The sequence below is a fragment of the Oncorhynchus mykiss genome, chromosome 9 (genome assembly GCF_013265735.2).
Source record: "Oncorhynchus mykiss isolate Arlee chromosome 9, USDA_OmykA_1.1, whole genome shotgun sequence".
NCBI classification, from domain to species: Eukaryota; Metazoa; Chordata; class Actinopteri; order Salmoniformes; family Salmonidae; genus Oncorhynchus; species Oncorhynchus mykiss.
Window position 1 is genome coordinate 55,955,598 of NC_048573.1, and position 15,291 is coordinate 55,970,888.

The 15,291-nt window shown below is 41.8% G+C and overlaps 3 protein-coding genes across 10 annotated transcripts in view; 1 reads left to right on the forward strand and 2 right to left on the reverse strand.

The window, feature by feature from the left end:
* Positions 1–1,066, reverse strand: part of LOC110531211 (ankyrin repeat and SAM domain-containing protein 1A) — a 107,057-nt gene extending 105,991 nt beyond the window's left edge. For all 6 annotated transcript variants that reach the window (XM_036988374.1, XM_036988376.1, XM_036988372.1 and 3 more), the window contains exon 1: positions 624–1,066. In XM_036988374.1, the coding sequence (XP_036844269.1) occupies positions 624–799 (176 nt within the window). In that variant the 5' untranslated portion in view covers positions 800–1,066. The remainder of the gene's footprint in view (positions 1–623) is intronic.
* A 1,297-nt stretch (positions 1,067–2,363) lies between these two features.
* taf11 (TAF11 RNA polymerase II, TATA box binding protein (TBP)-associated factor) lies at positions 2,364–4,273 on the forward strand. Of its 2 annotated transcripts, XM_021616309.2 has the most exons (5): positions 2,367–2,850; positions 2,961–3,091; positions 3,193–3,280; positions 3,380–3,476; positions 3,615–4,273. In XM_021616309.2, the coding sequence occupies exons 1-5, from the start codon at positions 2,686–2,688 to the stop codon at positions 3,743–3,745; spliced, it is 612 nt and encodes a 203-aa protein (XP_021471984.1). In that variant the 5' UTR covers positions 2,367–2,685; the 3' UTR covers positions 3,746–4,273. The 2 variants fall into 2 exon arrangements, with proteins under 2 accessions (XP_021471983.2, XP_021471984.1); XM_021616308.2 differs by having other exon boundaries at positions 2,364–2,850; positions 3,193–3,476.
* A 1,890-nt stretch (positions 4,274–6,163) lies between these two features.
* Positions 6,164–15,291, reverse strand: part of LOC110532419 (UHRF1-binding protein 1) — a 63,163-nt gene continuing 54,035 nt past the window's right edge. For both annotated transcript variants that reach the window (XM_036988368.1, XM_036988369.1), the window contains exons 22-26: positions 10,352–10,502; positions 8,649–8,905; positions 8,355–8,463; positions 8,130–8,218; positions 6,164–7,498 (exon numbers count right to left, since the gene is read on the reverse strand). In XM_036988368.1, the coding sequence (XP_036844263.1) occupies positions 7,370–7,498; positions 8,130–8,218; positions 8,355–8,463; positions 8,649–8,905; positions 10,352–10,502 (735 nt within the window). In that variant the 3' untranslated portion in view covers positions 6,164–7,369. The remainder of the gene's footprint in view (positions 7,499–8,129; positions 8,219–8,354; positions 8,464–8,648; positions 8,906–10,351; positions 10,503–15,291) is intronic.

Genomic DNA, 15,291 nt, shown 5'->3' on the forward strand with positions numbered 1-15,291 from the left:
GCTCCGGGAGGGCATGGAACAACAATGCCAGGGGAAGAATGTTCCATTTCACTGACAGCTCGTGTTTCATTGCGTTTATCGCGGTTTATGTGAACCAAATTAATCTTGGCATATGAGAATGAATGAGTATGGCATCAATATGATAAAAATAAATTGTTTGGGCGTTTGTAGACAATTTCTCAATGACAACGGTCCAAAATGTATAGACAAACCAAAACCATTGACTAGTTAGCTACGATTAAATGGAGGACTAGAGTTTGCAATACGACATACTGGTAACATTATGATATGAATATCTTGCGTATGTAATTAGGTTTCTGCTGCATGTGGCATTTTATTTATGTATTTTGCACTGACGATAATCTAACAAAGAGGCACTCCATTGCGCATGCAACGTTAATGTGTTATTATTAAACATGGTAAGTATGTAAGGGTCCACTGCATGGATGCAAATTAGCAAATGAATATCTACTGCTGTGATTGCAAAATACAATAAAATTATTGATCAGGGGGGTTGTTTACTGAATGTGGCTTTGCCGTTTACAACACACTTTATGACCACCGACCGTTCTAGGTCGGAACCATCTCGCTCTGCCTTCCATTCATCCGCTGCTCTCCCCTACCTGAGAAGGCTGGAAAGCGGGTGCGAAGCATTATGACCACTGCTATTGCTGCTTCCACCAGTCCCCGATGATCCACTTCCACTTCCAGTCGATTGTCGTTTCCCAGAGAGAAGCTTTTCTACGGCGGCAAGATTTCCTGTGCGCGCCGCCTCTAGGAGTTCCTGCTCCTTCCCCATCTCGGATCGAGAAGGGGGTCGGAGGATTTGGGAAAGAGGGGGTTGGAAAGCGGGAGAAAAAATCCTTTGCGGTCCTCTACTAATCTCACAGACGTACTTGTTCTTTCAACGCCGAAGAAAACGATGGTTCCCTCCACCGCTGGATCAGTCTCTCCAGCGTTACAATTTCACAGAATGTCTAATCCCCCACTGTGACTCCGGGGAAAACTTTAGTTAAGCACCACAGAGCCAAATGAAACTTCCTTCGCCCTGTCTCAAGCGCGCGTCACTTCCTCAAAACTGCCCCTATCTGACGACGTCGATCAATCAGTTTGTTCATAATCTTGCATTATTGTATTTAGTTGGTGATTATTGTATTCCATTATATTCTACTACCAATGTCAAAGAACATATTAATCATATTCCTGCAACTATAAAAGCACAAAATTCATCCAGAACATTTTTCAATGTACAACATATATAAGTGCTGAAGTGCACAGTACATGGTCATTACATTTACATTTTTTGTCATTTAGCAGACACTCTTATCCAGAGCGATTTACAGTTAGTGCATCCATTTTAAGATAGCTAGTTGAGACAACCACATATGACAGGCATAATAAGTACACGGGTTAGGGTTTGGTCGGCGTAGGCCGTCAATGTAAATTAGAATTTGTTCTTAACTGACTTGCCTAGTCTAAAGGTTAAATAAATAAAACACCTCCTCAATAAAGTGACTATCAATAAAGTCAGCGCTAGAAAGGGAGGGGTGGTTCAAGGTGAGGAGGGGGATTATTTAAGATACTCTTTGAAGAGGTAGGGTTTCAGGTGCATTCAAAAGATGGACAGAGACTTTGCTGTCCTAGCTTTAGGGGATGCTGGTTCCACCATTGGGTGGTCAGGACAGAGATGAGCTTGGACTGGGCTGAGCTGCCATCCCATAGGGGTGCAATAATAAAGGTAAAGAAATATGTTTTATTTTCACATACACTGGACAGGTGCAGGGAAATGTGCTATTTTACATGGTCAGCCATATTAGGTCAGCACCCCTGGAGAAAAGTAGGGTTAAGTGCCTTACTCAAGGGCACAGCAACAGATGTTTCACCTTGTCAGCTCAGGTATTCGGACCCAACCTTTCGGTTACATGTCCAACGCTAAGTCTCTCTTTCTCCTGACATTTTTTTGGAGAGACGCTGAAGGAGCAATCATAAAACAAAAAATATCCTTATGGGTTCCAGAGAGTTAAATGTATTGTAAAGTTAATTATCGAGGCTATTGACATATAAATATAGTTTAAAACGTCGATTACCAAATTACATTTAGTTAGAGCACTGATCATCTAAAAAAGAGCCTAGTATTTTCTTTCCCATTTAAACAAACACTGTACAAGTATGACTAGTTTAATGGAAATACGCCACTGTACATAAAGCACTGGACCAAATATAACGGAATATGTGCATTTTTTCTCAAATGACAAAGAAAGGACAGAATTATAATATATATATTATAATTAAATACTTCTAATGTCACCGCCACATATATATAATTGTTGTCAATGCTCTCCCAATAAAGGACAATAGAGGGTTTAAGCCGGAAGTTGATTTCAGCAGCAGCTTCCGGCCTGAATGTTCTCCATGTTGTTTTTTTGATGATGCTTCAAAACATTTATCTTTCGGGCTTTAGCTAATATTTTGCTAAAGTAACGGTTTTATTTTTTTGATCAATAAACGTGGTACGCAGAATTCCAAGAGGATAGTATGTCACGAGGATAGTAAGTGAGCGTATTTGGCTGTGAAGTTGTTTGCTAGCAGTTAGCTAACTTGTTGATGTTTCTCGAGTCAAACATTTCCGTTTTGACTGTTGCATAATTATACATTATATTGGTGTGGTAAGATTTCGAATGAGTTATGGCAGACCCAGCTAGGATAAAGACTGAATCCAACTCTGAGAATTCATTGGCTGCTAGAGAAAGCCCTAAAACCGAAGACACTGAAGAAGTGCCTGTGACCTCGGATGCAGACACCGAATCAAAAGATTCCTCCTCACAATCACTCAAACGCGAACACAAACAGGTAAGTGGCTTGTTAGAATAACTATATTGAAACATTGTCCCTACAACCACATTCAAGATATAGTAGTATATATCTACAATCCTTTGTTTACTTTGCATGACCTGCTGAAGGACTCTGTTGCTGGAGATGATGAGGATGAGGGAACCTCAGATCAACCAGCTTCCAAAAAACTAAAAGTGGAGCCTGAGAAGAAAAAGGAGAAGAGGCAAAAGGTTGACGAGGATGAGATACAGAAGATGCAGTAAGATTATGATACTGTCATTTGTGTTTGTTTGGTAACTGCACTATGACAATTATTTGTTGCAAGCATTCATACATATTTTTCCCTCTGGTGTTGTCCAGGGTTTTGGTCTCATCCTTCTCTGAGGAGCAGCTTAACCGCTATGAGATGTATAGACGCTCTGCTTTCCCCAAAGCTGCCATCAAGAGGGTAAGACCTTTAGGGACATATGTAATTATATTTAATCAGAATCAGTTCCATTTTAATATTGTATTTCAATATATGCTTTTCTTTACCTGGTTGATACAGCTGATACAGTCCATTACAGGATCCTCAGTCTCTCAAAATGTGGTTATCGCCATGTCTGGTATTTCCAAGGTCTTCGCTGGAGAAATAGTGGAGGAAGGTCAGTGAGGGACACCACTGAGTTAATATTGACTAGTTGGCCAGATATGAGATCTGGATCGTTTGTCTTGTATCTTCACCAACGAAGGCTTTGAAGCATTTTGACTACTCTGACATGCTTCTCTGTTTGGTCCTGCAGCTCTGGATGTGTGTGAGAAGTGGGGGGACACACCTCCCCTGCAGCCCAAGCACATGAGGGAGGCTGTCAGGAGGCTAAAGAGCAGAGAGCAGATCCCCAACACCAAGCACAAGAACATCCTCTTTCACTGAGCCACTCATGCCCTGCTGATTATAGGTAGATCCAAGCGGTGATGTATTCACCTTTCAGATGGTGGCATCTTACACACCACTTTCATGTTCATTCTCTATTCCAATGTCCATTGGTTTGGCCATGAAGGCAAGTGCAGTATACTGTTGTCAGGAACTCCAAAGTCAACCTTTGTTATATTTGAGGGCATTTCTTGGATATACTAATGGTCAATAATAAAATGACCACAGCATCAAGGTTTGTGCCAATGTTCTAAAATACATTTTATTTGAGATGTTGGTGAAGCATGGAAGTATCCAAAACTGGTCACTTCTAGTACTTCCTGGGAAAATGTTGTTTCAGTTAAACCATTTTATTAGACCTCAGGTCAATCATTTTGGGCCATATTTCAATAAATAAAAGGACACATTTGTTAATGAGTTATCTTCTCTTGTTAGATGAAGACCAGTAAAGTCTCGTAAGATGAGCTTGTGTGTGCATGTGTCTAACTTTAAACCTGCTCACTGGCCAATAAATGCATAATACAACCATACTGAGTAAATAGTCACCCACCACCCTACACTGAATATAGATAGCACACAAATAATGACAAAGTTGGTTCAATAGTTTATCACTTTGAAACATTTCACATACTAATTTGGTTCACAGAACCAAGTTTAGTCTTATTCAATGATGTGATGACTTCTAAGCAAGTGTTACATAATACTGTCAGAGGGCCTCCCACAACATTAGTATCAGGAAAATATCAGGGATAATCCTCGGTAAGTGATTCACATTAAGCAAGTGCAATTTCTAGTGAACATACCACACTTAAGTGCAAATAATCCACAAGGTATAGAGCAAAATAACAATCAGTTCAGTTACAATGCATGCACTCACTCCTTCCACAACATTGATAATATTTTTGCAAAGTCATTCTGATGACGAAGAGAAAGCAGCCCATGTAGGGCGGTGCCGGGTGTCCCAGTCCCATACATCATGGTAACCCAAGCAAGATAAGGGATGCAGCAGAAGTGTAACTTGACAGGCAGTGAGGAGGGAGCTGGCTGGGGGCAGAGTGGGCACCCTGCTGTGAACAGAGAGGTACTAACAGGGTTCTAAGGAGGGGGTGAGGGTTGATTTTTAGACACACTTAGTCACAGTCAACATAACTGCATCCTTCCAACTGGGGATGTACTTTTCATTCCCCATCACACTGACAGCCAAGGCCATGCCAAAAAGCAAATATCAGCAAGAAAATTGGGGCGCTGATATTATTGAGAACGGAATCACTGCTTTGTTACACTGACTGACCTTGAGGGAATTTTCAAATACAAAACATGCAGGATGGGGAAAAAAACAACTATTAGACTATTTTTTTATAATCTTAGGCATTCGTACATAAAAATAAAAAACTTCCCTCTCAGAATATGGGCAAAACAGACTTCCTCCTATTGCTTCATGCTACTTCCCACAATTAGAAAGTAACACTGTCATTCATATTCATATTGGAAGGCAACCAGAAAATCAGTGGCATATTATTCTGACCACCAGAGGTCTCAAGCTACCACTCAGAAGAGAGTGGAGAATGATGCTAAAAGCTCAACTGAGGGTTGTGGAGTTATTAACTTGTTTTAGCACTGTACCACATACACAAACACGTCTCTTGATCCATTTGAGTTTCTCACAACTCACACTTGTTTTGCAGAATGTGACTTGGATCTAAGTAACGTTACTCCAATGTCTCTCCTCTCCCTCATCAGGACCAAATACTAATCTAAATACAAAAAAACCATACAAATAATACAATTTAAATACTTCTAATGTCACCGCCACATCATACCCTAGAATTGCTACAAAAATATATTATTAAAACATAACCACATCATTAAATAATACTAGAAATTATTCCAATTAGTACAAAGGCTTCACAACTTTTACATAGTTATAGAAAGGTACCCAATGGGTGGAATACATGAACAAATTGGCATTAATGCACCTGTCAGTTTTACTGTATATGAAATGATTAGTATTATACATATATTGTGCATATATAGACAATTAAGATTCATTATCTCTATTCTTTGATATGATGGCTGTGCCACTAGTGTTTGTTTGAAATGGCTAGTAGATACACTGTCTAATGGAAAATAATTTTTAAGAAGACAATAGCTGCAAAAAGTTAAATTCATGTTACATGCCTGTAAAAGTTCATATCAAAAGAATAACACTACATTTCATCCATGCAGTGAGGTATTAGTAAATGCCTAGAATGCGTGTTTCTCCATGCAGATGAGTGAGTTAAGGAGATCAAGTAATACTGGTCTGAGGGCAGGGTACACCTCATGTAACAAACTACATGAGTTAACGTACCGCAAAAATTGTGGAACCTTTCCTCAAAAGGCATGCGTCATCTGAACATTAAACGAAGAATACAAATATAGTTTTACAGTCACAAAATGTGATACTTTTTTTATGATGCAAAGATAACACTGGGGAATGACCTGGTGTCTGAAAAAGTCTGAACAGTGTGGAGACAGCTTGCCCTACCCTCTGATACACAACCAATCAATCAAAGGGATAGATATGCAGGTTTGTCTTGTGCTCCCATTCACAGGAGCTCCATGGATACAGTGCAGTACTGCTTGAAGTCAAAGTGCTTTTCTTTCCCTACTTTTCTATTTAATACACTATGGTTCTAAACAATGGTTACAGTAATGCATCTAAGATACCAGCTCCTAACTATACAGACCTACAGTTATGTACAACTATGGACAGGACCTACTTAACATTGACAAACAGTTTTATCTTTGAAGCTTTGTGGATGTTTGTAAACCCACACACCAAGATTCCGAAAACACTAGTGATCTTCACACAGCATGCCTGACAGTGATTTGTACAGGAAAACATATAATCAACAGACATCAATTACAACTCTGACTGTTCTCTGGCATATAAGACACAGTGCATATAATTAAGCAATACGGCACAATTGGTGTGGTATATGGCCAATATACCACGGCTAAGGGCTGTACTTATGCACAACACATTGGCCATATACCACAAACCCCCGAGGTGCCTTACTGCTATTATAAACTGGTTATCAACGTAATTAGAGGAGTAAAAATACATGTTTTGTCATACCCGTGGTATGCGATCTGATATACCACGGCCGTCAGCCAATCAGCATTCCGGGCTTTAACCACCCAGTTTATAAGACACATTTTGGCATGTGTTCTTAAAATCAAAGATACATGGCCATTGAGTTGCAGCCCAACAATGAGTTAACTATTCTCTATGGTGGTTTAAATTAAAACTGCCTTTGTACAGCAGAAGGGAACACGCTTAGATTGTCAGATGAAACTAGTACCTGTTATGTACCTCAGAGTGTAAAGAGTGACTTCAGTGGGGCTTCTTGTTAATACAAGGGCCCCCTATGTGTTCTCTGGAAGTGACACACTGTTTGTACAATTCATTACAAGAGCTTGAGCTTTCGAACTACCAGGGTGGATTCCACCATTGGGTGCTCATCTTTGTTGTTTACAAATTGTCATATGCCTGGGTCCAGACATTTCATTCAGTTCCTTTACTCCCTTATTGACGCAGTGTCAGTATATTGCCCTCTGCTGGTCGGCGGAGTAAAGCGGTCACAGGTCAAACATGGGGTCGTACTTCCTGACCTCCAGGAGGAGACGTTCTCGGTCAGTGAGGGCTTGAGAGAGGGCCAACTGAGCCTCCAATAGCTGGGACCCCAGGGATGGACTCTGGGATGGACTCTGAAGGGAAAATGTTGTCGGCTTTATTAGTTTTCACTTCTCGATAACGTTTCTCTGCTAGGGCAAGTAGCCAGATATCTATTCAGCTATAATTGGAATACCTGCTGCCTTGATTTGGCCCCTCATAGCCTTAACAAGATAACAAGAACAGGAGAACTACAACTGTCTCGTTGGCAACAGATTCTTCAACTATTACAACAGGAATACAGGATCTGTATAAGTAGATGGTAGATGGAATTATGGACTTACCTTCATCTAATCATCCATCATTTAACTTACAGCATTCCAGCTAAGCCCTATGAGTTTGTATTTCTAAAATCAACGGTTTCACACACATTTAAGGTTCAAAAAAATATATAGCCACTGTAAGTACAATGCAACTATTGTAGGGACTGTGCTATCATAAATAAACACCATTTATGCAACGCTTTCATTTTACACAGTGGTGAGAACTAGCCTAATCCTTACTCACCCTAACACAATCATGTTTTTGTTAACAGCTTGTGCTGTCTGTTTATCTTGAGTCATTATCTTGAGTTCATTAACCCTGTAATAATCTGTAATGGGTGAGTGAGCCAGAGAGTCAGTGGTTATAGAGAATGTAAGTATTTAGGTTTTTGAATGCTCATACCGTGCTCTGCTGTGGTTGGACAGAACAAGAACTGTCTGGTTTCTCCAAACATACCACAGCACCACCTGCAGAGTCTGGGCCTGCACCACCTGCAAGACCGACAATATCTATTTAAAAAACAGATGACTCATAACTGTTATTCCATATCAATCAAGCAGTGAGAGACAAAATAATTGTAATCATAGTGATACTCAAAGGCATGTCCGTGTCCTCTCCCCCAATCACCTTTGATTCTAAACAAGCCATCATCAGAGCGCTCCAGAACCACCTGGTCTATGGTAAAGGTGGCAGGTTGGGGCTGGGGGGCCGTCGGGTAGATCTTGGGACCATCATCCTAAACAGGAATGAACTGGTTAGCTCCATGGATGGCATGGATAACAGACTAACTGTCATTTATTCAATCGGCCTCCTATGGATCGCTGTTGGGGTCTTACCACATTTAAAAACCATAGGGTGCACGTCAAATGACGTTATTTGACCCCAAAAGAGTTCCATAGTCTCCCTGTGCCCCCAGCTGACCTTCAGAGTGATGGTGATATTGTCCAGGCGGATCTTCATGGGCTGGACATCAGCACTGAGCTCATCCTCCAGGAAGGGCCCCAGGGTAGCCAGGGTGGAGGCCAGGAGCTCCGCCCGACAGCCCTGCACACTCAGCTCCAGGTGACCTACCAACGCAGAGAGGGGACCGTGCCGTGCTGCAGAGGGACCCATCTCTATTCGCATGCCCACCACTGGAGCTGACCTGCAGCCCTGTCTCTGTCCCAGGGTGGACCCACCTGGAGATTAGGACATCAAGGAAAGCGTGAGTTATATAGTCAGAGAATGGGTACCACAGATATGGATCCCTGCCAGTCTGTTGGTTTCCACGATGACGACTTGTGCATGTCACTTGGTTAATTGTGGGTTCTTGACTGGCTCAGGAGTCAGAGTTTTGAAGCGCAGACTCTGAAGCATGAAGGACAGACATGTGCTTCCGCTGGTGTTGTGGGTCCGGTTGTGCGGGAATGGTACTTTGATCAGGCTGCAGTTAGACGGTTGTTTCTGTCCCTCTCAAAGTGGTCTACTGCTGTGTGGGTTTTGGAGTGCCAGGTGGATCGGTTCGAGGTGATGTCTGTGAGTTGGCTGGGCTGGATATGGCAGAAATTGAGGTTGTGTTTAAGGTTGTCTTTGATGCACTTTTTGGGTCGGCCTGTCTCATGGTGCCCCTGCTGCTGCTCGCTAAAGAAGATCCTTCTTCAGAGACGATGTTCGGGCATCCTGATGGTGTGGCAGGTCCATCGGAGCTGTGTCTTAATGATCTTAGCTTTAACTCTGGTGCTGTTAGATTTCTGCAGTATCTCCAGGTAGGACACCATGTCTTGCCACTGGATACCCATTATAGATCTCAACGATTGTGTATGGAATGTCTCCAGCTGTTTGACCTGGAGACTTTACAGGTTCCAAGTTTCACAGCCATACAACAGAGTTGTATTTGTGGAAAGTGTGATGATTTAGTATCCTGTTCCTCAGCCTCCCAATGACTGGCTTTCTTTCTGGATTCTGCTAGTTATTTATTGGTTGAGTGAGCCATCCTTGGACATGGTGCTCCTCCCAGATATGTGAGGTGGTCAAAAGAGGTTGAACAGCACCGGGCCCCAAGACACATTCTTACTTGATGCTGTTGGAGATGGGAAAGGCTTATCACCACCACAGTGGATCTGGCCTTGAATTCCATCACTGAGTAGGATGTTGACTAGTTTTTGTTGCCTAGATGCTCATAAAGATCTAAGTGGTTCGTCCAGGTGATGTTGGATGGCCTTTTGGGGCATCAGGTTTATGGCTGAGGGGTCGACAGTGGATGTTCTGTTCACGTGATTGTCTAAAAGTAGCATTGAGTCTTCAGTTGGATCGAGAGAGTAAGATGATTACATGAGTCATTATGTGACTATATGAGTATGAGTGATTCACTGATGGAAGAGAGAAAGTAAGAGTAGGTTGGAAGCATTCTTTAACAAAAAGAACAGCTATTATTGGAGACGTTGAGCGACAGTGGCTGGTGACAGTTGTTCAGTTAGACTGATGCTACAGTAAGGTGCAGTGTCTTTAGCTAGATAAGTTCTATTTCATTCTGGATGACTGTCACGAGGCATTGTTTATTATCCAAATCCAGTGAAAGCACTGCCACTGGCGGTCAACCAGAATGAAATAGAACCATTGTTTTTTTTCCCGTAACTTGAGGTTACCTGACATTTGTCTGGCCAGCAGGTCAGAGACCCTTACGTTGCCCATCTGTCTGGAGGTGAGATGCTGGACCTCCACTGCCACCACCAGGTCCTCTCCCTTCAGGTCCGCCACACAGGCAATACCACTGAGCACCAGCAACAACACAGAGGCCTGCACAGCACAGTACAGGACAAGTAGTTACCCACAATAAGAATTATGCATTACCTAACTTACAAGTACAGTATGATTCCCGACCATCCCTCCATTGCATATACAGTGAGAGTGCTGACTAGGTCTGTGGCGGTCCTTAAATTTAGTCAGCCAGTGATTATCATGCAAATAACTGCTGGTGTTAATTGACCGTTAATTAACATAAACATGTTTATCATCTCCTGGCTTCCACACAAGCCACTGATGCAGACCGTTGGAACATTTACATTTTAAAAAAAGTCTAATCTATTTAACAAATCCATCACAATAAATCAATTATTTATTTTAGACAGGTCTAAAGAAACATGAGAAAATGTATCCTATTTCAGAAGAACAGAATAGCATATGCCTGTGGGCTACACTAGTTCATTTAGCATACAAGATTTGCTTAGAATTCCATGGCATTATTCTTATATTATTTTATAGTATGAAGAATCCATTGAACATCGCTGAATAAAATAGAAAGGATATGTTCTCCGAATGATTTCCGAGGGAGTGAACACAGGCAGCTATTCTGTGTTGAGAAACAGACCCTCCTATATACTTCATTTGGAGTTATTTATGCAACTTTAGTTGTGATGCAAATGTTAGTTATGCTATACAGTATGTTTAGATTTATTATTCAGTCTAAGGCTGCATGATGCAACTCTTGTGATAATTTGAAAAAAGTTTAGCTCTGCTCTGTTTCTTGCACAGGCTGCACACACAGACATCAGTCAATTTGACAAGCATTTGATAATATTCTCACCCATCAGACTATGGGTGGCCTACAACAACAAAACATTGCGAATGGAGGTTACGTGTGGTTACGTTTTTAATATGCAAGCATAGGCAGCGCATCCATTTTCCTAAAGTAAATTGAATTGCCAAAATGATATAGCCTGCTTAGCCTACTCCTGTCTATACAGAAATAAATTAAAATACAAATCGTAGGAAAAACATTGTTTGGAAAGCAAATGGTTATTGCTGTAAAGAGAAGACAAAGAAAAGACTGATCTGTATTTTAAATAAAAATTCTCAACTTAATTGAGCAAACAACTGTATAGCCTATCTTATTGGCACCAGTGGAGATCCTGGCAATATCCCCAGTGAGTGCGCATTGCACATATTCACTATTTATCACTGTTGATTCAGTGCTACTTAAGTTTGTTTTTTGACAATAATTTACTCCTCTAGTTTCCATATTCCATTTGTGTCTCCCTATCTCGTAGGCCTCCCTATCTCCCTATCTCGTAGGCCTCCCTATCTCGTAGGCCTCCCTATTTCCCTATCTCGTAGGCCTCCCTATCTCGTAGGCCTTCCTATCTCCCTATCTCGTAGGCCTATTATATGGACAACGTCGTCTTTATTGATCTGTTTGTCAGTGTCACCAGAGTAGGCTACCGTGTAATTTATTGTATTAAAAAACATTCTGCTAATGTCTCCAGTCATATAGGGTGTAGTAGAATTGCATGAAATGTGTTTATAAAGAGCTTCATGTTCCCATGCAAAGAAAGAAGAAACGTATCTGGTATAGCCTAGGCCTACTCTACGCTATATGCGCTCAGCCATCGAACAGTCTTTTTTTACAAACAGTGATTGAGTTATATTACTAGCCTAAATTATGACTATCAAATCTACTCATTACATTATGAATAATAGTAGGCTATCTTGCAATCTACTGCAGAGATAGCCTGCAGAGTTCTGTCATACTATCCAGGTCTGTGCCCAAACAATTCGAGCTTCTACTTTTAAAAATCCACCTTTCCATAAACAAGTCTCTCAACATTGCCGCTTGTTATAGATCCCCCTCAGCCCCCACTGTGCCCTGGACACCATATGTGAATTGCCCCCCATCTATCTTCAGAGTTCGTACTGTTAGGTGACCTAAACAAGGATATGCTTGACACCCCGGCCGTCCTACAATCTAAACTAGATGCCCTCAATCTCACACAAATTATCAAGGAACCTGCCAGGTACAACCCTAAATCCGTAACAATGGGCACCCTCATAGATATCATCCTGACCAACTTGCCCTCTAAATACACCTCTGCTGTCTTCAACCAGGATCTCAGCGATCACTGCATCATTGCCTGCGTCCGTAATTGGTCCGCTGTCAAACAAACCCCCCTCATCACTCACTGACCCTAAAACACTTCAGCGAGCAGGCCTTTCTAATCTAATTGCCCTGGGTATCCTGGAAGGATATTGACCTCATCCCGTCAGTAGAGGATACCTGGTTGCTCTTTAAAAGTACTTTCCTCACCATTTTAAATAAGCATGCCCCATTCAAAAAATGTAGAACTAAGACCAGATATAGCCCCTGGTTCACCCCAGACTTGACTGCCCTTGTCCAGCACAAAAACATCCTGTGGCGTACTGCATTAGCATCGAATAGCCCCTGCGATATGCAACTTTTCAGGGAAGTTAGGAACCAATATACACAGTCAGTTAGGAAAGCTAAGGCTAGCTTTTTCAAACAGAAATCTGCATCCTCTAGCACTAATTACAAAAGTTTTGGGACACTAAAGTCCATGGAGAATAAGAGCACCCCCTCCCAGCTGCCCACTGCACTGAGGCTAGAAAACACTGTTACCACCGATAAATCGCGGCCCTTGCAGAGAAAGGGGAACAACTACTCTAAGTCAGAGAGCAAGTGACGTTTGAAACGTTATTAGCGCACACCCCACTAACTAGCTAGCCATTTCACATCGGTTACACCAGCCTAATCACGGGAGTTGATAGGCTTGAAGTCATGAAGAGCTGCTGGCAAACGCACAAAAGTGCTGTTTCAATGAATGCTTACGAGCCTGCTGCTGCCTACCACCGCTCAGTCAGACTGCTCTATCATATATAAATCATAGACTTAATTATAACATAATAACACACAGGAATACGAGCCTTAGATCATTAATATGGTAAAATCCGGAAACTATCATTTCGAAAATAAAACGTTTATTCTTAGAGTGAAATACGGAACCGTTACATATTTTATCGAATGGGTGGCATCCATTAGTCTAAATATTCCTGTTACATTGTACAACCTTCAATATTGTGTCATAATTCCATAAAATTCTGGCAAATTAGTTCCCAACGAGCCAGGCGGCCCAAAATGTTGCATATACCCTGACACTGCGTGCAATGAACGCAAGAGAAGTGACACAATTTCCAAAGTTTAATATTGCCTGCTAACATGAATTTATTTTAACTAAATATGCAGGTTTAAAAGTATATACTTCTGTGTATTGATTTTAAGAAAGGCATTGATGTTTATGGTTAGGTACATTCGTGCAACGATTGTGCTTTTTTCGCAAATGCGCTTTTGTTAAATCATCCCCCGTTTGGTGAAGTTGACTGTCTTTGTTAGGAAGAAATAGTCTTCACACAGTTCGCAACGAGCCAGGTGGCCCAAACTGCTGCATATACGCTAACTCTGTTGCACAGAACGCAAGAGAAGTGACACAATTTCCCTAGTTAAAAGAAATTCATGATAGCAGGCAATATTAACTAAATATGCAGGTTTAAAAATATATACTTGTGTATTGGCGTTGATGTTTATGGTTAGGTACACATTGGTACAACGATAGTGCTTTTTTCGCAAATGTGCTTGTTAAATCACCCGTTTGGCGAAGTAGGCTATGATTCAATGATAAATTAACAGGCACCGCATCGATTATATCCAACGCAGGACAAGCTAGATAAACTAGTAATATCATCAACCATGTGTAGTTAACTAGTGATTATGTTAAGATTGTTTTTTATAAGATAAGTTTAAATGCTAGCTAGCACCTTACCTTGGCTCCTTGCTGCACTCGCATAACAGGTAGACAGCCTGCCACGTAGTCTCCTCGTGAAGTGCAATGTAATCGGCCATGATCGGTGTCCAGTTGTTATGATAACTTGAAATCGGCCCTAATTAATCGGCAATTCCGATTAATCGGTCGACCTCTAACACCTACCCTAGACAACAGCACTGCACCCCCCGCAGAAACTTGCCCAAGTCCCCCCCGCTTCTCCTTCACCCAAATCAAGACAGCTGATGTTCTGAAAGAGCTGCAAAATCTGGATCCTTCAAATCAGCTGGGCTAGACAATCTGGACCCTCACTTTCTAAAATGATTTTCCGAAATTGTTGCAACCCCTATTACTAGCCTGTTCAACCGCTCTTTCGTATCGTCTGAGATCCCCCAAAGATTGGAAAGCTGCCGCGGTCATCCCCCTCTTCAAAGGGGGAGACACTCTAGACCCAAACTGTTATAGACCTATTTCCATCCTGCCCTGCCTTTCTAAAATCTTCAAAAGCCAAGTTAACAAACAGATCAACCATTTCGAACCCACCGTACCTTCTCCACTATGCAATCTGGTTTCCAAGCTGGTCAAGTGGTGCACCTCAGCCACGCTCAAGGTCCTAAACGATATCATAACATCCATCGATAAAAGACAATACTGTGCAGCCGTCTTCATCAACCTGGCCAAGGCTTTCGACATCAACCTGGCCAAGGCTTTTGTCAATCACTGCATTCTTATCGGCAGACTCAATAGCCTTGATTTCTCAAATGACTGCCTCACCTGGTTCACCAACTACTTCTCAGATAGAGTTCAGTGTGTCAAATTGGAGGGCCTGTTGTCTGGACTTCTGGCAGTCTCTATGTGGGTGCCACAGGGTTCAATTCTCGGGCCGACTCTTTTCTCTATATACATCAATGATGTCGCTCTTGCTGCTGGTAATTCTCTGATCCACCTCTACGCAGACGACACCATTCTGTATACAT

Coding starts and splice junctions, on each gene's coding strand:
- taf11 (XM_021616308.2), top strand. CDS start 2,686: ATGGCAGACCCAGCTAGGATAAAGACTGAATCCAACTCTGAGAATTCA. Junction 2,851..2,960: donor TCAAACGCGAACACAAACAG/GTAAGTGGCTTG, acceptor GACCTGCTGAAG/GACTCTGTTGCTGGAGATGA. Junction 3,477..3,614: donor TGGAGAAATAGTGGAGGAAG/GTCAGTGAGGGA, acceptor TTGGTCCTGCAG/CTCTGGATGTGTGTGAGAAG.